At 35.2% G+C, this 24,236-nt stretch overlaps 1 protein-coding gene across 1 annotated transcript; it reads right to left on the reverse strand.

Moving 5' to 3' along the window:
* Positions 1-16,464: 16,464 nt before the first annotated feature.
* On the reverse strand, positions 16,465-17,903 carry LOC140861378 (uncharacterized). The gene is made up of 4 exons (XM_073264398.1): positions 17,408-17,903; positions 17,210-17,289; positions 17,008-17,080; positions 16,465-16,889 (listed from the first exon to the last, which is right to left on the reverse strand). The coding sequence occupies exons 1-4, from the start codon at positions 17,901-17,903 to the stop codon at positions 16,465-16,467; spliced, it is 1,074 nt and encodes a 357-aa protein (XP_073120499.1).
* Between the last annotated feature and the right edge of the window lie 6,333 nt (positions 17,904-24,236).

Here is a 24,236-nt window from a genome sequence, read left to right on the forward strand (position 1 = left end):
CGACCGATTGATGAAGTCTGCTTGTTTTATTCCATACAGGATGATGTATCGTCACGATCAGATGGTTGAGTTTTATGTTAGCAATGTTGTGAGATTGCATGGGGTGCCGAAGTCGATCGTTTCAGACAGAGACCCTAGATTCACTTCGCACTTTTGGCACAGTCTGCAGGAGGCACTTGGTACTCGATTGCATCTGAGTACAGCTTATCATCCTCAGACCGATGGACAGTCAGAGCGGACTATCCAGACGTTAGAGGATATGCTGCGAGCGGTAGTGCTAGACTTTGGCACTAGTTGGCAGGATTCCTTGCCTCTTGTCGAGTTTTCTTACAACAACAGCTTCCAAGTGAGTATCGGTATGGCGCCTTTTGAGGCTTTCTACGGTAAGAAGTGCCGATCTCCGTTGTTTTGGGATGATTTGTCCGAGTCACCTGATTTGGGGCCGAAGATGCTTAGAAATATGGCGGAACAAGTTAAGATCATTCAGTCGAGAATGAGGTCAGCTCAGGATAGACAAGCGAAGTATGCAAATGTTAGACGTAGACCTCTGAGTTTCGAGCAGGGAGACCGTGTATTCCTTAAGATTTCTCCTTTCAGAGGCACTGTCAGATTCGGTAAGAGAGGAAAGTTATCTCCGAGATTCATCGGGCTATACGAGATTCTTGAGAAGTTAGGCGATCTGGCCTACGGACTTGCACTTCCTTTTTGTTGCGCGGATGGGAAGCTAATATGCGCAAGGTCTTGCGCTGAAGAGTAGCGCGATAGCGCAGACGATGATCGTTGTTTGTGCAAGGATTGCGCAAATGAGTAGCGCGATTGCGCGAGATGTTGCGCACTTGGAATTTCAAGGGCCCGAAGAAGCTACGCGGGCGCGGAACCAATTGCAAGCGAGCGCACATTACTTTCTGATTTCAACTCGCAATCTTGAGCGGGCGCCCTCAAATCTTGAGCGAGCACGTATAAGCTACTGCCATAAGACCAAAATCCTAAAACAAAATCAAAAGATTTGTAAAATTAGACCACTAAAATTCCCAAAAGTGCATTCAAAAAAATAAAAATTAACTAATTAACAAAAAAAGAAAATTAAAGCATAAAAAAAATAAAAATGAAATAAAAATAAAATAACACAAAAATTTTGGTTTCCTCCCAAAAAGCGCTTGGTTTAGAGTCGTCAGCCCGACTTTCACCGCTATTAAGTCTTCCATTTCTCTTTTACTTGCCAAATAAATTCCACGAACCGCCTTTTAAATTTTGCTCTCTTTTTCGTGGCCTCCTTTGTTGGTGAACTTGGCGCTTTATTCTTCACAACCGACTCAATTAAGCATAATTCTTCGATGGGTGGATTAGGTGTTTGCGTGAATAGATTGAAAATCACTCGTTCGTGAAAATCACCCTTCTTCACTTCAATTTTGGCATCCGCCGCAGCTAAAAAGGGTCTCCCAAAAATTAGCGGAGCACCATGATCCGCTTCAATGTCCAAGATTACATAATCCGTTGGGAAGATGAATTTATCCACCTTGACTAGAACATCTTCAACAATTCCTAGTGGGTATGTAATGCTCCTATCCGCCAACTGCAATGAAATCATGGTCGATTTCATCTCTCCCAACTCCAAGGTCCTGTAAATAGATAATGACATTAAATTAATACTGGCCCCTAAATCACATAGTGCAGTATTAAAATGAGATCCACCAATAGAACAAGGAATAGTAAAACTCCCTGGATCTTTTAGCTTTTGTGGCATCTTCTTTTGAAGCACGGCACTGCACTCTTCAGTTAGATTTACCACCTCATTCTCTAACAGTCTCCTTTTCTTGGACATCACCTCTTTGATGAATTTTGCGTAGTTCGGCATTTCCTCCAAAGCATCAGCAAAGGGGATGTTGATATGAATTTTCTTGAAAATCTCCAAGAACTTGGAGAACTGATCATCCAACGCCTTCTTCTTGAACCTTTGAGGATATGGGAGTGAAGGCTTGTACATCGGTTTCTCTTCAAGTTCAGGCTTCTTCTCTTAGACTTCCTTCTCTTTCTCTATATCAGCTGCATGTTCCTAGACTCCAACTTCTTTCCCACTCCTCAACTCTATGACATTACACTGCTCCTTTGGATTTACCTCAGTGTTGCTCGAAAACTGGCCTCTGTTGTTATCCTTCAAGGCATTCGCCAACTTCCCAATGCTAGTCTCCATAGATTGCAACACAGCACCCATGTTGGCCATGTGCGTCTCTAAGCTGTCCAGGCGAGTCTCAGTCCTCGCCATCCTTTTACCAGATTCCAGCACAAAAGTACTAACCACATATTCCAAAGAAGTCTTACCCTCATCCTTGTTTGTATTGAACCCCGGAGGAGGATTCAACACATTTTTGTTGTTAGCATAAGAAAAATTTTCATGAGTAAGCAAGCTAGGATGGTAAGTATTAAGGACAGGGTTACCTCGATAGCCTCCATAACTTATTTGATTGATGTACTGGGCTTGTTCATGATAATGAGATTCGTCCATTGCACCCGGCACACCTGCTTCTGGTTCTGAAACACTCAGTTTATTCAACGCAGCTACCTGTGTAGTCAGTGCAGATAATTGAGCAGTGATAGATGTGAGAGGATCCACTGCATACACTCCAACTGGCTTCTTGACTCCCATACGCTCAGATGGCCATTGAAAACTATTAATCGTCATCTGTTCCAGCATATCATAGGCTTGAGCGGGGTCCTTTGCAAACAGTAAAGAATTTTCACTTTGAGATCGTCGCATAGACTGCAAATAAAAATAAGAAGAAATCAATTAGTAACTTAAAATAAACTAAATAAAACTCTAAATTAAAATCTAGACTAATTGGTAACAAGACTAAAAAATAATCAAAATTTACTCTCCGGCAACGGCGCCAAAAACTTCTTGTGAAAAATGCTCGCAAGCGTACGAGTGTCAAGTTTTAATATAGTGAAAAATCAAGTATCGTTCCCACAGAGATTAAACTGAAAATATTCAGTGCTTGTAATTAAAATAGTCTAAACTTTATCTAGAAAATCAATATCTCAGAATTTTGCTGAATAAATTAATTAATGAGTTTTTAATAGCACGCACACAACTTTCAGAAATAATCAATCAGAGAAAAATGGGCTAGAGGTTTAGATTTCACCTGGTTTCAACAACAAATCAATCCTAATTAATTAATCTTCATGAATTTCAATGAATTAATAGTCAAGAACACTTAAGTGTATTATTCCCTCTCCCGAGTGCCGAATAAAATATATCAACTACAATTCAATTCCAATATCCCTATTAAGAATCTAATTGCAATTATCAATTCAAAACAATGTTCTTTTTAAAAGCTCTGTTAAAATTATACACTCTCCCGAGCAATATAAATAACTAACAGTGTTAATTCTAATGGTCCTATTCAAAATGTCCTCTCCCGAGTGCCAGATTTCAAATAAATATTACAAATAAATTATTGATCAGATAATTGAAAAGACAATCAATTCTAGAAAAACAATTAATTTAGAAAAAACTCAATTAAATCAAATCAAAAATTCATAAAAGTGTCTATACCAGGTTCCATCCGACCTCTAAAATTCAAATAAAACCTAAACATGTTCAAAAATCCAGACATGAATTCAAAATTAAATAAATAAAAGTAAGTAAACAAATCCGTCGTCGATGTCGTGTCCGGACTATCGATCTCCATCTTCGTTCTTCAATTTAAGCTCCAAATTTCTTCCGAAAAACTCCACGATCAAATCACTGATATGTGTTGTGTATGTGTTGCGGCTTCCCCTTAAATCTCACGCTCAAGAATCCCTTTTATATCGCATGAAAAAGTCCACTCAAAAGCCCAAGAAAATAAAAACTTTCCTTCCCGATAATTTTAAAACGCTGAAATATTGTTGGGGCGGGCGCTTCAGAATTCACGCGGGCATGCATACGTCTCTGCCTTGAATCTCCAATTCTTCACTTCATATCGCGATTGCTCTTCAATTCCTCTTTTGTAGCGCTTAAAGATGCGCTAACAATTACGCCCAAAAACCAAAAGCCCATTAACGTTTTCTTCTATTTTCTTCTATTTCTTTTCTGCTTCTTATTTTTCTTTTAATTCTTTTCTTTTCTCTTCTCAAATTCTTATTTTTCTTCTCTTTTTCAAATAAATTCAATAATCTGCTACAACCACAAAAACAACAAAACTCCGCATAAATCTGCTCGAAACAAATAATTAACAATTAAAATCATATATAAATTAAGTGTATAAAATACACTTATCAAGGGTATGATATGAATCTAGAAAGCGCTCGAAGATTCATATTGTTCCAAGATTTGTTTCGTGATTTACTATCGAGAGTTGAAGAGTTTGGAATTCATGGGAATCAAGTTGGAATACTTGATATTCAATTTTGAGGTTGTTATAATAATATTGAAAACCAAAAAGATCAAGGAAGTGAAGAAAATATTGAAGAAAAGTCAAAAATGCAAAGCTGGGTCCGAAGCCTATGCACGCCCGCGCCATACAAGTTGCGCGCCCATGCGTCTGAGTGATTTTTTTGAAGTATTGGACAGAGCCCTTTGCATGCCCGTGCATGTCTTGACACGCGCCCGCTCATGAGAGTAATTTTCAACAATGTCGGACAAAATTTTATGCATGCCCGCGCCTTCTCTTCGTGCGCCCGTGCACTTCCGAAAAACACACCGAACTATGTGTGTGTGTGTTAATTTTGAGTATTTTTTATATATTTTGATATATTGTGATATTTTGAGTGTTATAAGTCTATTAGGAAACTTCTAGATGATATCTTTGATATCTTTTGCAATATTTTGTATTGTCTTTAGGATTTTGGAATTATAATCCAACTAAAAAATCTTTAGTAATTCTATTAGAATTCCTAGTTTATTTTTCTTCTATATATTGTAAACTTCTCATTAATGAGAGACAGATTATTGAAGTTATTGAATTATTGATTTTTATCAATAATTAAAAATTATCTCTAGAATTTTTCCAAAGCTTTGCTTTGTTTTTATCAAATCAAAATTATCAAAGTTTAATTACTTTGTGGCGTTTGTCAATTGATTATCTTCGTGGATTTTCAGAAACAAGTTTCCTGAAGGTTTCGTTGTGATTTATTGTTTTCTTCTCGTGATTATCTGTTGCTAGTTTCGTTGTAAACTAGAGGTGGATATTCGAAAATTACTTGTTCAAAAGATCGGGACAAAATTAAAGAATCTTTTTGTTATTGGATTGAGGGTACGATTTTAATATAGTCGTGTTTGCCTTCCATGCATCCTAGATTCGCATCATTTTGGTATCAAAGCTTAAGGTTCCATTGATTCAAGTAAGTCGTATCTTTTTACTTGTTCTTCTTATCTATTCTTCGTTCTTCTTATTCGTTCTTCGTTCTTATCTTTCGTTCTTCGTTGGAGTCTATCCTTCGTCGAATTTATGTGTCGTTCTTTCAAACTTGTTTTCCAAATCTCGTGTCTTGTGCTACAAGTTATAAATTCAAAAAAAATCGAAAAATCAAAAAATTCAAAAAAAAAAAAAAGAGAGACAAAAAAAAATTCGGTCAAAAGAGAAAAAAAAATTTCGAAGGGCCGAAAAAGCTTCAAAAAAAAATGAAGAAGCAAAATAACTTGTGGCAAAGTTCTTGTGTCTTGTGAGTCTTTGGGTAAAAAAAAAATTCAATCTTCATTTGGTCAATTTCTTGTTTTTGTGCAATCTACGTGAGTCGATTGACAAGTGTTTACAAGTTTTGAACTTTTGAGTTTGATATTTAAAATCACAAAGCATAAAGCTATTCCATATTTTGAGTATAAAAAAAAAAAGTGTTTGAGTGATTCATTTGGAGTGACTTGTGAGATTTTGGGTGAGGAATATTTTTATTACTAACCTTTGTCTTGCAGGTGCGATGTCCTATAGAAATTATTTTGTTGGAGGAGATGATGAGTATATGGAGAGTAAAAGGAGATTTTATGGGTGTGGTAGTAATAGAAGAAAAGATGAATGTAGTAGTGAGGGTTGGGGGAGAGAAGGGAGAAATTGTGGGAGTAGAAGAGAGCTAAAAATCGAGGGGTATAGTGATGTGTATAGATATGATGAAGGAGATGGGAGAGATTTTTATTATTATTTGGATAGGTTGAAGAAAAATAAAATTTCGTCGTTCCATGGAGATATGGATTCGGAATCATATTTGAAGTGGGAGAAAAGAGTAGAGAATATATTAGATGGTCGTGATTTTTCTAAAGCTAAGAAGGTTAAACTTGTCTTACAAGAGTTTGCCGACTATGCTTGCACTTGGTGGGATAAAATGATGGAGAATAGGAAAAAACATGGAATGAGTCCTATTACTACATGGGATGAGATGAAGAGAGCTATACGGACATTAATCTAGAACGCTGGTGTCTAATTAACTAAGATTAAGGTAAAACAGGAATTTGATTTTCAATGATGAATATTTGATGGAATTAATTATTTTTAAGGAATCGATGATTGAATGAATAAATATCAAGGGTGTATTCGACCGATACCAAGACTTGTTTCTTATTGAATTCTTCAGTTTTAATTTCAATCTTGCATGATAGCTAATAGAATTTTATTATAAATTTCTTTTGAATTTTTGGTAGTTAAGTTCAAACTCAAAGCCCCCTTTTCTTTTATTTTAGAACACATTAAATTTCTCTTTCTTCGTGGGAACGATCCCTGCTCACACTACTGTATAATTTATTTATCTGATTGAGTTTAGTAATTTGGGAGTGACACAATTAAGCGTTATCCGGGCGGAATTTCAGTCTCTCACATCTGACCTATGAGGATGACCTTATTATTTTTTCTAATGACTCTATTCCTAACATCATAACGCTCAGAGATTTCTAATATCACTATGAGCATTGCTCGGGTCAACTGATCAATAATGGAAAGAGTATTATCTTGTCGTCTTTAAGTGCTCGGGTCAGCTGAACCACCACAGCCCTCTGAGCCACTACCACCCTTTGAGCCAACACTTCCCCATTTGGAAGGACCTATATCATTATCGTCGCATCCGGCCACTGAGTATTCTACTCGTGATGATTCTAAGGTTGTGCTTGCTCAGATGAAGAAGCAGTGGAAGATGATGCGAGAGCATATGACATATATGCATGACTTCACTGCAACTCTCGCCCAGAATTATCCTCCCACAGTTGTGCCTTATCCACCTCCTCCACAGTGGTCACCTGATGTTACTGCTGATGCTGCACCTTCTTTCCATGGAGAGGATGATGATGATGCCGAGTCCTGATGCTCGGTGTCGAAGGTACGTGTCTCTTGTTTTGTTCTTTTTATTGATTTTAATCATTAGGGACAATTATTATACTAAGTTTGGGGGGTGAATCAGTGTCTGATATTTTTGTTTGGTTGGTAGTTGAGTTATTGTGTGCTTCATAGATAAAATTTTTGTTTGAGTTTAGTTGTTGTTTAAGTGATAGTTTTGAAAAGAAGTCGAAAAATAATTGGATGCATGGCTGATGAAAAAAAAAATTTGTTGTGCTATAACTGAAATCCATGACTGTCTACCTTTCTGACAAAATATTTTTTTGAAAAAATGGAACCAATTAGATGAAAAATTTCCTATATACTCTGTGATTAATATTTGAATCTGATTTTTGAGACATACAGATATAGAGATGATTGAGGCATTCTTTGAAATTTTGGGCCTGATTTTTATTGAATAAATTTTGTCCTTAGTTGCCCATTTGAGCCTACACGCATATTAGTACTCTGAGGTACGAAAATATGAATTTTTTGTTCAAAATCATCGTTTACTGTTGATGATTGTCATTTCTGCACTGATTGAAATTCATGCGATTTAATTGTGGATTGAGACTTGTCTAGAACTAGTTCGGACACTCTTCGAGGCGAAATACAGGCATAACTGTGATTAGGAATGATTTAGGAAATTTTTTTGAATTCGTTTGAGCCTGTCAAGCTACCTATTAATATATGTATCCCTAGTACCTTATTTGAGCCTTATTGAAAATCGAATGGCATGCGTGTACGTGTGATAAACCTCCATTCGTCATTATTTCAAGGTCCTACATTTATTACCTGAATAGCCTAAACACTAATTCCTACCTTTAAGGGAGTAATTTGAATGCTAAAATGTTATATGATCCTATTTTTATTTGTGAAAAATGGAATGGTGTGGTGGATGAATTGAAAATGAAGAAGGTAGTTATGAAAAGAAACAAAAGAAAAATTGGTAGGAGTTGAAAAGGGGTTTGAAAGAAAAAGTTGTGAAAAAAAGAAGTTGTGAAAAAGATGAAAAATCAATGAAGTGTAAAATTGTGAATGAAAAGGAGTTGAAGTTAGATTGAGCATACATATAAATTACTCCTTATTTTCAATTCTTATCCTTCGTTTGTAGCCATGAGTGTTGTGAAAAATACTCGCAAGCGTACGAGTGTCAAGTTTTAATATAGTGATAAATCCAAGTATCGATCCCACGGGGAGTAAAATGAAAATATCTAGTACTTGTAATTAAAATAGTCCTAATTTTATTTAAAAAATTAATGATCAAAAGGTTTGCAATAAAATAAAATAATCAGGATGTTTTTGATAGCACGCACACAACTTTCAGAAATAATCAATGAGAGAAAAATGGTCTAGAGGTATAGATTTTACCTGGTTTTAACAACAATCAATCCTAATTAATTAATCTTCATGAATTTCAGTCAATTAATAGCCAATAACACTTAAGTTTATTATTCCCTCTCCCGAGTGTCGAATAAAATATATTAACTATAATTTAATTCCAATATCCCTATTAAGAATCTAATTGCAATGATCAATTCAAAACAATGTTTTTTTTAAAAACTCTGTTAAAATTATACACTCTGCCGAGTAATATAAATAATTAACAGTGTTAATTCTATTGGTCCTATTCAAAATCTCCTCTCTCGAGTGCCAGAGTTCAAATAAATATTACAAATCAATTATTGATCAGGTAATTGAAAAGACAATCAATTCTAGAAAAAAAAACAATTAATCTAGAAGAAACTCAATTCAATAAAATCAAATATTTATGAAAGTGTCTACACCAGGTTCCATCCGACCTCTAGACTCTAAAAAATTAGTTCATAATAAAATTTTGAATAAAACAATAATTCAAAAATTCAAACATATTCAGAATTAAATAAAAGATAGAAAACAAATCTGTCGTCGACGCCGTGTCCGGACTATCGATCTCCGTCTTCATTCTTCAAATAAAAGTTCAGACTTTTCTTCAGAAATCACGATCAACTATTGTGTGCCATAAAAATTTAAATATATAATATAATACCTTCTATATACCAATATTTTCTAATACATATTTTTAACACATCCGTTAATTATTTGGCTTCATTATTTTAATTCTACACTTTAAAATAATTATTAACAAATCTAGCCAAAATAATAGAGTAATTAGCATCGGGTCCTTACAATCTCCCCCACTAAAATAAGATTTTGTCCTCAAAATCAAATACACACACAAGACAACATAAAAAGTGGTTTAAACATCTACTACGGATAATACATAGGATAATCAGACTACATGGAATAATTCACTGCATTCTCAAACAAGTGAGGCCATTCCTGACGCATCTTTGCCTCGATTTCCCATGTAGCCTCTTCTACCCCATGTATATTCCACTTAACCATAACCAATGGGATGGTCTTGTTCCTGAGTTTATTCTCTCTACGATCAAGGATTCGCACTGGATACTCAGCATAGTTGTAAGGCCCGAGATTATTTAATTTAATCCGAACTTATTTAATTTTAATCCGAGTATATTTAATTTGGGAATATTTAGAGTTTCAATTTAAATTCTAATATTCTTAAATTATTTAGGATTGAACGTGAGTTGTGGAGATTGTAAGTTTATGAGGTTATTTGGTTATGATTGAAATTTTCAAGTGTTAGTAGGTTGGATGAGATTGGATTTGAATTTTTAAAATTATTTCTGAGGTCATTGCTCCATAATATTTCTTGGCTATTATCGTTGGTTTTTGATAGAATGAGTTTTTGGAAGTTGTTTTGATAGTTTTGTTCGGGACTAGCAAAAGTCTAAGTTTGGGGGTATTTGATAAGTGTATTTTATACACTTAATTTATATATGATTTTAATTGTTAATTATTTGTTTCGAGCATATTTATGCGAAGTTTTGTTGTTTTTGTGGTTGTAGTAGATTATTGAATTTATTTGGAAAAGAGAAGAAAAATAAGAATTTGAGAAGAGAAAAGATTAAAAGAAAAAGAAGAAGCAGGAAAGAAATAGAAGAAAACGTTAATGGGCTTTTGGTTTTTGGGCCTAATTGTTAGCGCTGCTTTAAGCGCTACAGAAGAGGAATTGAAGAACAATCACGCTATGAAGTGAAGAATTGGAGATTCAAGGAAGAGACATATGCGCGCCCGCGTGAATTCTAAAGCGCCCGCCCGAACAATATTTCAGCGTTTTAAAATTATCGGGAAGGAAAGTTTTTATTTTCTTGGGCTTTTGAGTGGGCTTTTTAATGCAATATAAAAGGGATTCTTGAGCGTGAGATTTAAGGGGAAGCCACCACACATGCACATCACATATCAGAGATTTGATCGTGGAGTTTTTCGGAAGAAATTTGGAGCTTAAATTGAAGAACGAAGATGGAGATCGATAGTCCGGACACGGCATCGACGACGGATTTGTTTACTTACTTTTATTTATTTAATTTTGAATTCATGTCTGGATTTTTGAACATGTTTTGGTTTTATTTGAATTTTATTATGAACTAATTTTTATAGTCTAGAGGTCGGATGGAACCTGGTGTAGACACTTTTATGAATTTTTGTTTTGATTGAATTGAGTTTTTTCTAAATTAATTATTTTTCTAGAATTGATTGTCTTTTCAATTATCTGATCAATAATTGATTTGTAATATTTATTTGAAATCTGGCACTCGGGAGAGGAGATTTTGAATAGGACCATTAGAATTAACACTGTTAATTATTTATATTGCTCGGGAGAGTGTATAATTTTAACAGAGCTTTTAAAAAAAACATTGTTTTGAATTGATAATTGCAATTAAATTCTTAATAGGGATATTGGAATTGAATTGTAGTTGATATATTTTATTCGGCACTCGGGAGAGGGAATAATACACTTAAGTGTTCTTGGCTATTAATTCATTGAAATTCATGAAGATTAATTAATTAGAATTGATTGTTGTTGAAACCAGGTGAAATCTAAACCTCTAGACCATTTTTCTCTGATTGATATTTCTGAAAGTTGTGTGCGTGCTATTAAAAACTCATTAATTATTTTATTCTGCAAAATTCTGAGATATTGTTTTTCTAGATAAAGTTTACACACTGAATATTTTTAGTTTACTCTCTGTGGGAACGATACTTGATTTTTTACTATATTAAAATTTGACACTCGTACGCTTGCGAGCATTTTTCACAACAACCCTGTCCTACTTCAGGTGCTGTTACTGGTACCTGTGCAACATTAGTCTGTTCTGGCTGATTCACTGCTATAGTACGTCTAGTATTCGGTGCTGGTCGGGGAGGCATATCTGATAATCAAAAATATTAGTGCACAAATTTCAAAATATATCTCAGACCATAGCTTTGTTTCAGTCTTCCTCTGATTAGAATTTTCATGCATCTTCAAGAGATAGAGTTCTGATATCTATGCTGCTTCATTCCCAATATCACATACTTCCAATCATTTCAGATATATAAGCAAATATGTAATTCTCAAAGTAATAAATAGACTCAAATCGTAATCATGCTTTGAGAATAAATAAATCAATCAAAAGGTCTCTATCTACCCCGCTAATCTAGTCTCAGTCCAAGAAACTTAAGCTCTGATACCACCTGTTGTGGGGCCTCGGGTTGCTAATCTCATTCTTAGGGCAATTAGTAATTAAACATCATTAATTACACAAGGAAGAAATAAGATCAAACAAATTTTTTGTTCAAATAGGGGTGCGCTCGGTCGGTTAAAAACTGCCGATCGGGCGCTCCAAAATTCTCCAACCTCAAGACTCCTATGGAAATGTGGAAAGAGAAACCAGCAGATTACTCAATACTAAAAGTTTTTGGTTGCTTGGCCTATGCATATATAAAGCAAGACAAGCTAGAACCAAGAGCCTTGAAGTGTATGTTCATTGGATATCCAGAAGGACTGAAAGGCTATAAGTCTGGAATTTAGAAAACACAGGCCCTAGATGTTTCAATACAAGGGATGTAACATTTGATGAGTCAAGGATGACCTATAATAACAATGAGACTGATACACAAGGTGTCAAGTTGGATAATCAGAAGTTACAAGTTGAGGTGGAGTCCACTGAAGTTAATAAAGACTCAGAACCTGAACCAAGCACTGAACATCCTGAGGATCAAGCTCAGCCGGGTCATTTTGCGAGAGTATGCCCACAACGAGGGTCAGGAAGTACTCAGGGTGCAAGTGGATCTCAAACAGTGACATAGCCAGAGAGGAAAGCATCCTCAGTGCATTCATTTCAACCTCAGCCATCATCACAAAGCCTTGCTGGAGGAATTCAAGCTGGGAGCCAGCAACAGAGACAACAGGCTAGAGTGTTTGCATTGACTGAGGAGCAAGCACAATCTGCACCTGATGATGTGATTGCAGGTAACTGTTTCATTTATGGTTATCCTGACTATGTCTTATTTGATAATGGTGCATCACACACATTTATTTCTGAACAATTTACTGCATTGCATTCATTGCCTGCTGAACCCTTAGCTATTGTAGTGTCGATTTCATCACCTTTGGGAAGTGGCATTATATCAGTGAAGTCAGTACAAAATTGTACATTGCAGTTTGAGGGTCATGAGATTGAACTGGATTGTGTTGTGCTTGGGTTTTATGATTTTGATTGTATAATCGGTATCGATATGTTAACCAAGTACAGAGCTATAGTTGATTGCCTTCAGAAGATTGTGAGGTTCTGATCGGAGATGTCTGACGAGTGGAAATTTGATGGTAAGGGTTCACGAGCCAGAATTCCCTTGATATTTGTTCTTTCCATGACTAATTTATTGTAGAAAGGGGCAGAGGGGTTTAGGATTTACGCAGTTGATGTACTGAAGACTAGCCCAAAATTGGCTGACTTGCCAGATGTTAGTGAATTCACTGATGTTTTACCTGATGAGATTCTGGGATTGCCTCCGTTTCGAGAGGTAGATTTCAGTATAGAATTTATGCTAGGTACACAATCGATATCGAAAGAACCTTACCGTATGGCATCAATTGAATTGAAAGAGTTGAAATAGCAGCTTGAAGATCTTTTAGCCAAAGGATACATCACACCGAGTGTTTCTCCTTGGGGCGCTCCGGTTTTGTTTGTCAGAAAGAAAGACGGATCGATGAGATTATGTATTGACTACCGGCAATTGAACAAGGTAACGGTAAAGAATCAATATCCTTTACCTCGTATAAATGATTTATTTGATCAATTGCAGGGTTCGTCAGTATATTCAAAGATTGATTTGAGATCAGGCTATCATCAATTGAATATGAGAGATGAAGATATCCCTAAGACTGCTTTTCGAACGAGGTATGGTCATTATAAGTTTATATTCATGCCTTTTGGTCTAACGAATGCACCAGGCAGTATTTATGGGATTGATGAATAGAGTATTTAAAAAATATCTAGATGATTTCGTGATTATATTTATCGATGATATTTTGATTTACTCTAAGAATCTGTGTGATCATGCCAACCATCTAAGAAATGTATTAAGAACTTTGCGAGAAGAGAAATGGTATGCCAAGTTGTAAAAATGTGAATTTTGGTTGCAAAAAGTTGTTTTTCTTGGTCATATTATTTCAGGAGATGGTATTTCAGTTGATCCAAGTAAAGTTGAAGCAGGGATCAATTGGCAGAGACTGACATATGTGCCAGAAATTCGAAGTTTTATGGGCTTAGCAGGTTATTACCGTCAATTTATCAAAGACTTTTTGTCTATTGCAAAGCCTATTACACATCTTACGCAGAAAAATTCAATGTTTGTTTGGTCTGAGGCGTGTGAAGCTAGTTTTCTTGAATTGAAGAAAAGGTTGACCACAGCGCCAGTCTTGACAATCCCTTCAGGTACTGGTGATTTTGTTGTATATTGAGAAGCTTCTCATCGAGGTTTGGGATGTGTTTAAATGCAGAGAGGACATGTTGTTTCTTATGCTTCTCGACAACTGAAACCACATGAAGTTAGATATCCAATTCATGATCTTGAATTGGCAGCTATCGTCTTTGCATTAAAGATCTGGCGACATTACCTTTATGGTGAAAAGTTTGAAATATTTTCTGATCATAAAAGTCTGAAGTATCTGTTTTCACAATCTGAGCTGAACATGAGACAAATAAGATGGCTCGATTTATTGAAAGATTTCGATTGTGAAATCAAATATTATCAAGGGAAATCAAATGCAGCAGCAGATGCTCTAAATAGAAAGGTATGTGCTTTGTCCTTGTCTACTATAGGTGTATCTAATTTGATTGAAGATTGCTGTATTTCTGGATTAATATTTGAGACATATAGAAGACCAATGAGAGTTTGTGCTATCAGTGCTAAGCCAGAGCTGTTGATTCGAATCAAAGAAGCACAGAAATCTGATTTCAATGTTCAGAAATCGATTGAAATGATCAGATCAGGACATCGGTCTGAGTATAAGGTTAGTGATGATGATATTTTGTATGTGAATAACCGAATTGTTGTTCCCGATCTTTCAGATTTGAGACAGAATATTTTGAAGGAAGCTCATTGTAGTCGATTCAGTATTCACCATTGAGAAAGAAAAATGTACAACGATTTGAAGAATCAGTACTGGTGGAAACAAATGAAGTCTGATGTGACTGAATTTGTATCCAAATGCCTCAATTGCCAATAGGTGAAGTCTGAGAGGAAGAAACCAGGTGGCTTGTTGCAGAGTTTATCTATTCCTGAATGGAAATGGGATCACATTTCCATGGACTTTGTGATGAAATTGTCACGATCATCCCAAGGATGCGATGCTATTTGGGTGATCATTGACAGGTTGACGAAATCTGCATGTTTTATTCCATATCGAATGACATATCGTCATGATCAAATGACAGATTTATATGTTCGAGAAGTGGTAAGATTACATGGTGTGCCAAAGTCAATTGTATCTGATCGTGATCCTAGATTTACTTCGCACATTTGGCATAGCCTACAACAAGCTCTAGGTACGCGTTTACATTTGAGTACTGCTTATCATCCTCAAACTGACGAACAATTTGAACAAACCATTCAAACTCTTGAGGATATGCTTAGAGCTGTAGTACTTGATTTTGGTACTACATGGAAAGATTCAATACCACTTGTGGAGTTTTCTTATAACAGTTATCAGACGAGTATAGAGATGGATCCATTTGAATCATTGTATGGGAAGAAGTGTCGATCGCCATTGTATTGGGATGATGTGTCATAGGTACCTGAGTTGGGACCAGATATGATTAGACATATGACTAATAAGGTGAAGTTGATACAGCAGAGAATGAGAACAGGGCAGCATATACAAGCCAGATATGCGAATGTTCGACGACAGCCGCGTTTGAATAGGTAGATAGAGTGTTCTTGAAGATTTCACCGTTCAGGGGGACAGTCAGATTTGGCGAGCGAGGAAAGTTATCTCCACGATTTATTGGGCCGTACGAGATACTCGAGAAGATAGGCAATCTTGCTTATCTACTCGCTCTTCCTACATCTTTATCTGGTATACACGATGTATTTCATGTCTCGATGCTTTGAAAGTATCAACCTGACGAGTCTCATATCTTGCAACATGATGAAGCTGAATTGGATGAAACTCTTAGCTACTTTGAACAGCCAATTCAGATACTTGATAGGAAAGAAAAGCAACTCCGAACGAAGACCATTCCATTGGTGAAGATTCAATGGAGTCGGCACGGAGTTGAAGAAGCTACTTGGGAAGTAGAAGACGACATGAGATAGAGATTTCCCTATTTATTCCACTGATGTGAGTTCTTATCCAGTTTTTTGTTAATCCTTATTCTTATGTGTATACAGACTGCATATCTTGATTGTTTATGAATTCAAGGACGAACTCATGCCTTAGTGGAGGAGAAATGTAAGGCCCGGGATTATTTAATTTAATTCGAACTTATTTAATTTTAATCCGAGTATATTTAATTTGAAAATATTTAGAGTTTCGATTTAAATTCTAATATTCTTAAATTATTTAGGATTGAAATTGAATTAAAAAGAGGGCCGAGGACTGAATTGCAATTTATGAATTTTTGAGGGGCTAAATTGCAAATAAGCTTAAAATTATCTAAATCTTAAAATATTACTCATCATGTATGCGTGTAAGTTCCCTAGTCTTTCAGAAAAATTGAACAGAAAAAAAATTTGTTTGATCTTATTCCTTCCTTGTGTAATTAATGATGTTTAATTACTAATTGTCCTAAGAATGAGATTAGCAACCCGAGACCCCACAATAGCTAAGGGAACTGTCCAACTCTATCTCCTCAGCCCTCAAGATATGAGATGGATCTGGCTCATACTTCCGCATCATAGACACATTAAACACATCATGTATCGCAGACAAATTCTGCGGCATGTCCAAACGATAATCCAAAACACAAATCTTCACAAAAATTACATACGGACCAATGTAACGAGGAGCTAGTTTTCCTTTACGCCCAAATCTCATAGTACCATGAAACGGTGACACTTTCAGGAAAACATAATCACCAACCTGAAATTCTAAAGGTCTACGCCTTTTGTTTGCATAACTAGATTGGCGATCTTGGACTGCTTTCATTATTTTTCTGATCAAGGCAACTTTATATTTCATCTCTTGAACGAATTTAGGGATAGCCAATTTTAGTTCTCCTACTTCTTCCCAACAAGTTGGAGACTTTCACTTTCTTCCATACAAAAGGAGTCATTCCAATCAAAGTATGAAAACTGTAATTATAAAATAATTCAACCAAAGATAACGATTCTTGCCAACTACCACTGAAATACATCACTAAAACTCTCAACATGTCTTTCAATGTCTGGATGGTCCTCTCTGACTGACCATCTATCTGTGAGTGATAGGCAGTGCTCATCGCTAACTTTGAACCCAAGGCTGATTACAAACTAGCCCAAAACTTGGAAGTAAATCTTGGATCACGATCTGATACTATGGTTACTATCACACCATGAAATCTTACCACATTATCAATGTACAACTTAGCCATTTTCTTATAAGGGTAAGTACGATCATTGGATGAAATGGGATGATTTCGATAGTCTATCAACAATCACCCAAATAGCATCACAACCATGAATAGATCGAGGTAAGTGTGTCATGAAATCCATAGCAATGTATTCCCAATTACACTGTGGCACTTCCAGACTGTGTAACATACCACTAGGTCTCATCCTTTCGGCTTTAACCTGTTGGCACGTCAAACATTTTGCTACAAAGTCAGAAATTTCCTTTTTCATACCTTTCCACCAATACTGGGATCGCAAGCCATGATACATCTTTCTATTTCCTGGGTGAACAATGTGTTGATTACAATGTGCTTCTCGCAAAATAGCTTCTTTCAAGTCTATAAAATTTGGGACCACAAATCTACCTCTGAAATGTAGAATTCCATATAAAGCTACAGCAAACTTGTCTGATTTTCCTGATTGAGACAATTCTTTCAACTTCTGAATATAAGGATCAGTCCTTTGTGTTGTTTTGATGTCAGAAATTATCTGTTGTTCAACTTGGATAGATGAAACTATAAAGCAGTCACCACTAGGTTGGAAAGTCCACCCTGAAGTCCCTAAGTACTCATGGACTTTAGAGATTGTAAGAGATGTTAACATCACATTCTGAACTTTTTGGCTAAGAACATCAGCAACTAGATTCATCTTACCGGGTTGATACTGAATATCACAATCAAAGTCCTTAAGCAATCACATCCAACGACATTGTCTCATGTTCATATCAGATTGAGTGAAAATATACATAAGACTTTTGTGATCAGAATATATCAAAAAATGTTCTCCGTATAGATAATGAAATATTTTCAATGCAAATACAATGGCAACCAACTCTAAGTAATGAACTGGATATCAAGTTTCTTGAGGTTTCAACTGACGTGATGCATATGCAATAACTCTCCCATGCTGCATCAAAACACATCCAAGTCCATTTAGAGATGCATCTGTACAATCGACAAACCCACCTGAGCCCGAAGGTAAAGCTAAAATAGGGGTTGGGGTTAAATTTTCCTTCAAAGTCTGAAAACTAGTTTCACACTCTCTAGTCCAAACAAAACGTCGATATTTTTGTGTCAGCTGTGTCATAGACTTCGCTATCTTAGAAAATCCTTTGATACATCGCCTGTAATATCCAGCCAATCCCAAGAAACTACGAATCTCATAAACATTCTTGGGTGTTGTCCAATTAAGAACAGCATCAATCTTACTGGAATCAACAGACACTCCCTGAGCTGAAATCACATGTCCCAAAAATACAAATCTTTCTAACCAGAACTCACACTTTGAAAACTTAGCGTAAAGTTGTGCTATTCTAAGAGTGTGAAGGACTAGTCTCAAATGATCTCGATACTTCTTCTTTGATTTTGAATAGATCAAAATGTCATCAATGAACACGATAACAAATATATCTATAAATTCTCGAAATATACGGCTCATCAAATCCATAAAAACCGCTGGAGCATTGGTTAACCCAAATGGCATGACGAGAAATTCATAGTGACCATAGCGCATCCGAAACGCTATTTTGGGAATATCTTCTTCACGAACCAAAGCTGATGGTAACCAGAACGAAGATCAATTTTTGAGTACATAGACGTACCTTGAAATTGATCAAAAAAATCGTCAAAGCGTGAAAAATTTATTTATTCTTCACGGTAATCTGATTTAACTGACGATATTCAATGCACATCCTCATCGATCCATCTTTATTTTTCACAAATAGTATAGGAGCTCCCCAAGGTAACATACTTGGCCTAATGTAACCTTTCTCCAGAAGATCCTGCAACTGTTCTTTTAATTCCTTCAATTCTGCTGGAGCTAGTTGATAAGGTTCTTTGGAAATTGGATTTTCTCTTGGCATCAGATCGATGCCAAAATCTATTTCCCTCTGAGGCGGAAAGTCTGGAATCTCTTCAGGAAATATGTCAGGAAATTCCTCAACCACTGGAATATCATAAAATTGCAGTCCCTTATCTAGTGTAGCATCTACTACATGGATCAAATACCCTTCATTCCCAGTAGAAAATAATCCAAACATCTGCATTGCTGACACTAAAGGAATACGGGATCATGAATCATCGCCATAAAAATTCCATTTGCCACCAACATACGGTTGAAATCTCACAAATTCATGAAAACAGTCAACAGTAGTTTGGTAGTGTGTCAGAGTATCCATTTTGATAATGAAATCAAAGTCAGACATAGACAGCTTAATCAAGTTTGTTATCATAATACTTTCATCCAAAATGGATTACACAATTTATCACTATCTCACATGATCTCAATTACACACCGGCAGGGGTAGACACAAACACTAGATCAATCAAAAAAGTGGTAGCAATCTCATGCTCAACACTAAATGCAGCAGATAGAAATGAATGAAATGCTCCTATGTCTATCAATATACGAGCAGGATGATCAGAGATAAAACATATACCTGCAATAACCCCTCTAGGTGCATCCTGAGCCTAGTCATGATTCAAATCATGGACTCTGTCCTGTTGAGGTCCTGGGAACTGTTGATGAGAAGAACCTCTTGGAAGAACCTTTTGGTTGGGAGAAACTGGGTCGTGGTGCAAACTGAGGAGTGAAAGATCTAGGAACTGGAACTTGAGGAATCTGGATAAATTGAGAAGACTCTTGATATTATTGTCCTCTCCCATTGGGACAAACCTTGGCATAATGTCCTAGTTGGCCACATGTACGACAAACTCCTTGAACTCTTATGCACTGTTTAGAAGGATGCCTTCCCCCACACCTACTACAAGACTCTCTGGAAACCCACGTAGATCCCCCCCCCCCCCACCCCACCACGAGAACTATCAGAACTGGAGGAAGTGCTAAATGACTTCTTCTTGAATTGTTTTCCCTTGGGTTTAAATTTTGCGGCCTAGGTTGCTGAAATGATTGTTAGGGTACAAAAGATGAGTTCGCTGGAAACTGTGCAGTTTCATTAGGTACTTGCATGGTATACTGTGTTCGACCCCTTCTCAACCATGCTTCATGTCTAATGGCTTTGTCCACTGCATCATCATAATCAACTAGGTTACTGGCCAAGACCAAGGAGTACATATTCTGATTCAGACCTTCCATAAACTTCTCGAGTTTAGCTCCATATTTAGCAGCAATGTGTGGCATGTAGTTGAACAGTGAAGACAGTTTTCTAGCATACTCTGTAGCACTTAAGTCACCTTGAACCAAATTGAAGAACTTAGATGTTTTATCCGCCACAAAAGAAGGTGGAGCATATTCTTGTTTGAACTTGGTACGGAAAACATCCCATGTAATGGGTCTATCAGCTTCAAGCAAAGCTGATCGCATGGCCTCCCAGCGTTCACCAATATCTTTCAATTGTAACACCATCATTTACACCCTTCGCTCAGAATTATAGTGCACCAACCCAAACAAAAATGATCAAACAAAGGTTGACCATGTCAAGTGTCATTAAATACTCTTAAATGTGACTTTTCTAAAAAAAAAATTTATTAATTAATAAGACGAAAAAGGATAATAAATTAGTGATTTTATTAGTAGGTGATTGTTAACAATGATATAAAGTATAATATTGGATGGTTAAATGAACGGTAAAGTATCATTCAGTACCTAAACCCAAACAAATATACATGTTCAGTCCCCCGTCAGAAAAATATTTGTTTAAACTCCCTATGCCCACATTTTTTTCTCGGTTGAAAATCAGTACAAAACATTGAAAATAAGGTACGAATACATGATATCCCAGTACAAAACATTGAAAATCTGGTATAAATGTATGATTTTTGAGTACTCAAATATATAGATAAATATTGACATTAGTGACAAATTGTATGTTTTGATGAAAATGAGTACAAAATATCAGAAATAGAGCACTAATATATGTTTTTTGAGTACGAAATGTGTTAGATCTGGTACAAATATATGATTTTTGAATACTAAAAATATTAATATTAATGACATATTTTCTTATTAATAAAAATGTTCATGTTAATTTTATACTCAAAATCTAAGTTTTTGTACCAGATTTTCAATGTTTTGTACTGGAATATCATATATTCGTACCTTATTTTCAATGTTTTGTACTCATTTTCATCCGAGAAAAAAATGTGGGCCCAGAAAATTCAAACAAATATTTTTCTGACAGGGTACTGAACATGCATATGTGTTTGGGTTTAGGTACTGAATGCGAATTTACCCTTAAATAAATTGATGATGTGAATGTAGTACATATTGATGGATTTTACATCTAATATTTTAAAGTAGGCCAATTAATTTAGTTTATATTTGATGACACATGATATAAAATAAATGATGAAATAAATTGATTTGGAATCTTAAAAAAAATTAATGCATTACACTTGTACTTATTATATTTATTTATTATTTACTCTATTAATTTGTTTGCGATTACAAAAATTGTTGTTTCAATTAAAAGTACGTGTTTACGCTTCAATTCGTAGTAATCACGCTTAAACTTAAAAAAATTAAAGTTTAACTACAACGCTTTGAAACGCTTCACACTTTTTAGAATGTTGTAAAAAAACACAAGGAAGCAAGGGGAGATGCCAGAATCAATTCAACAAGCTGTCTTGTCACTCCAAAACTTAGATATCCCAAACAATATAAAAATACATTAGCATAATTTTTAACAATAATTAATTTTTTATGTGATACACTAATAATAATTAGTGTATTTCTTTAATTCTAATGTATTGGGTGATTTAATTATTTCCTGGTCATTTGCGCAGACTAGGTTAGCTTTATCCGTTAAAAAACGTAGGGTAAAAAGTGATTAGTTCTGAAAATAAAATGAATATTGTACATGGCCATGGAAAAACTAAATAACTTTTCTTATTTCTTACGGTATTATATTTTACAAAATATTTCTTTTTTCTGTCTTTAATTTTCAGTTCTGTTCGGATATTTACTTTAAAAGTGATTAGTTCTGAAAATAAAATGAATATTGTACATGGCCATGGAAAAACTAAATAACTTTTCTTATTTCTAACGGTATTATATTTTACAAAATATTTCTTTTTTCAATCTTTAATTTTCAGTTTTGTTAAAATATTTTTAATATTTTAGTGAAAAATTTGAAGCATGTGTTTAGATAAAAATTTTGTAAAATATTTAATGAAACTATTTTTTAAAAAGTGATCTTCAAATATAGTATTTAAAATATACTTGAAAGATATTTTTAGATGTTTTTAACATAAAACCATAGAAGGCAAAGATAAACACGATTACTTTTTAAATATTACAATATTTTTATAGAATAATTTTTCAAGCACATATTTATTATTAAAACGGTAAAAATATTTTATAATTTTTTTTAAAAAAAACTTGTTTTTAAAAACGTTTTATAAATACATGTCCAAACAAAATCTTATTTATCAATGTAGTTCTCGTCCAAATCTAGTATCCTATACATCGTCCGTAACCATTTTGTTATCCTTATTTTTAAAATATTGTTTTATGAATGCCTTTATATTTTAATTAAAATTCAGTCATCATTACATTATTAATGATAATTTTACTATCAATATAGTACAGTAACTATCATCACAGTAATTAGGATGAGAATTGCACAATTATTTTATTTATTATAATTATTCTTTTAAAAACGAAAAGTACATTTCGTACGTAACCAGACCAGGTCTTAAGTTGCACAATGATTCAATGACCTGAAGAGGAAAAAATGAGATTATATGAGCATAAAGAAGATGAACAAATTAATATAATGGCATAATAACTAAAACACAAATAAATAAACGAGTGGTATAGATATAGAATAGATTTAAACAGTGTTTGAGATTGTTTATAAGCACATTTTTTAAAATAATATCACACACTGCCTTACACTAAATCGATTAATTTTTTTGAAAGGAACCAACCTAAACCAAGTATTTGCACCAAGGATCCATCATATTGAGCAAATTATCTCTGCTCCACCAAGGTACAAGCAAGGAAATGCGCAAATGATAAGACGAGGAGTGGATCGTTTATCCCAAAACAATAGTCCTCAGGAGTTCTAGTAGGGGTCAATGTATGTGACATCCATCGAGTCTCTGGATTTCAACAATAACAGATAATACTTTTATCGTGTAATGCTTGAATATGCAACAAGAAAAGTTCCTACAGGCAATATCCACAGCCAACACCTCCACCAACTCCTTTTTCTTTCCTGTTAAATACAAACTTCTGTGGCAACTAAACCAAAAAACTAAGACTGTTACATGATTCTGACACTATTATGACTCGTTTAGCTGCATATATTGGTCGAAATTCAAGTTAAGGTCATAGGCTATATTTTTGTAGCTGCTAAGAGAAACCTAATGGAAATTGTGAAGCAGCAAATGAAGCAACAAGACTCCAATCTTGGCTTGTGAAGATTTTGTGACTGTCAGAAAATATTAACTAAAGGCAGAGCTATCACAATTAGTGAAGCAAAGCCTGAAATGGCAAAAATAAAAGGCAAACTCCCATGTCACTTGTAACTTGTACACCACCTTTCTGTAACACTGTGAAGCAGAATTGTGGTCGGAACATAGTTGTTAAAAGCGTAAAGCGCAAAAAAGTGCTCAAATGCCTTTGGGCTTAAAGCGCAAAGCGCAAAGCGAAGCGCACGCTTCATGGAACAAAAGCGCAATAAACAAAACATTATCAAAATAATAAGAATAAAGTCAAGAATCCTTGCAAATGTGATAGATAAACATCAAATATCATAAGAGTCATCATCTTCATTCTCCAAATCTACGTCCTCAGCCCCATCGCTTGATTTGTATCCATCGGTATCTTCTTCTTCTTCAGTTTCATGATCAATGTTCAGCTCTTCATCCTCAACAAGTCTAGTTCGAGCTAAAGATTGCTTTCTTTTTGCTGAAATGGATGATGATGATGCTCCTTTTGAACTAGATGCATTTCTAGATCGAAAGCCATATGCACTTTCACCAACATCAGCCGCTTGTGCTACATCACTCCAACGCA

The sequence above is a fragment of the Henckelia pumila genome, chromosome 4 (assembly GCF_033568475.1).
Source record: "Henckelia pumila isolate YLH828 chromosome 4, ASM3356847v2, whole genome shotgun sequence".
In the NCBI taxonomy this organism is placed as follows: domain Eukaryota; kingdom Viridiplantae; phylum Streptophyta; class Magnoliopsida; order Lamiales; family Gesneriaceae; genus Henckelia; species Henckelia pumila.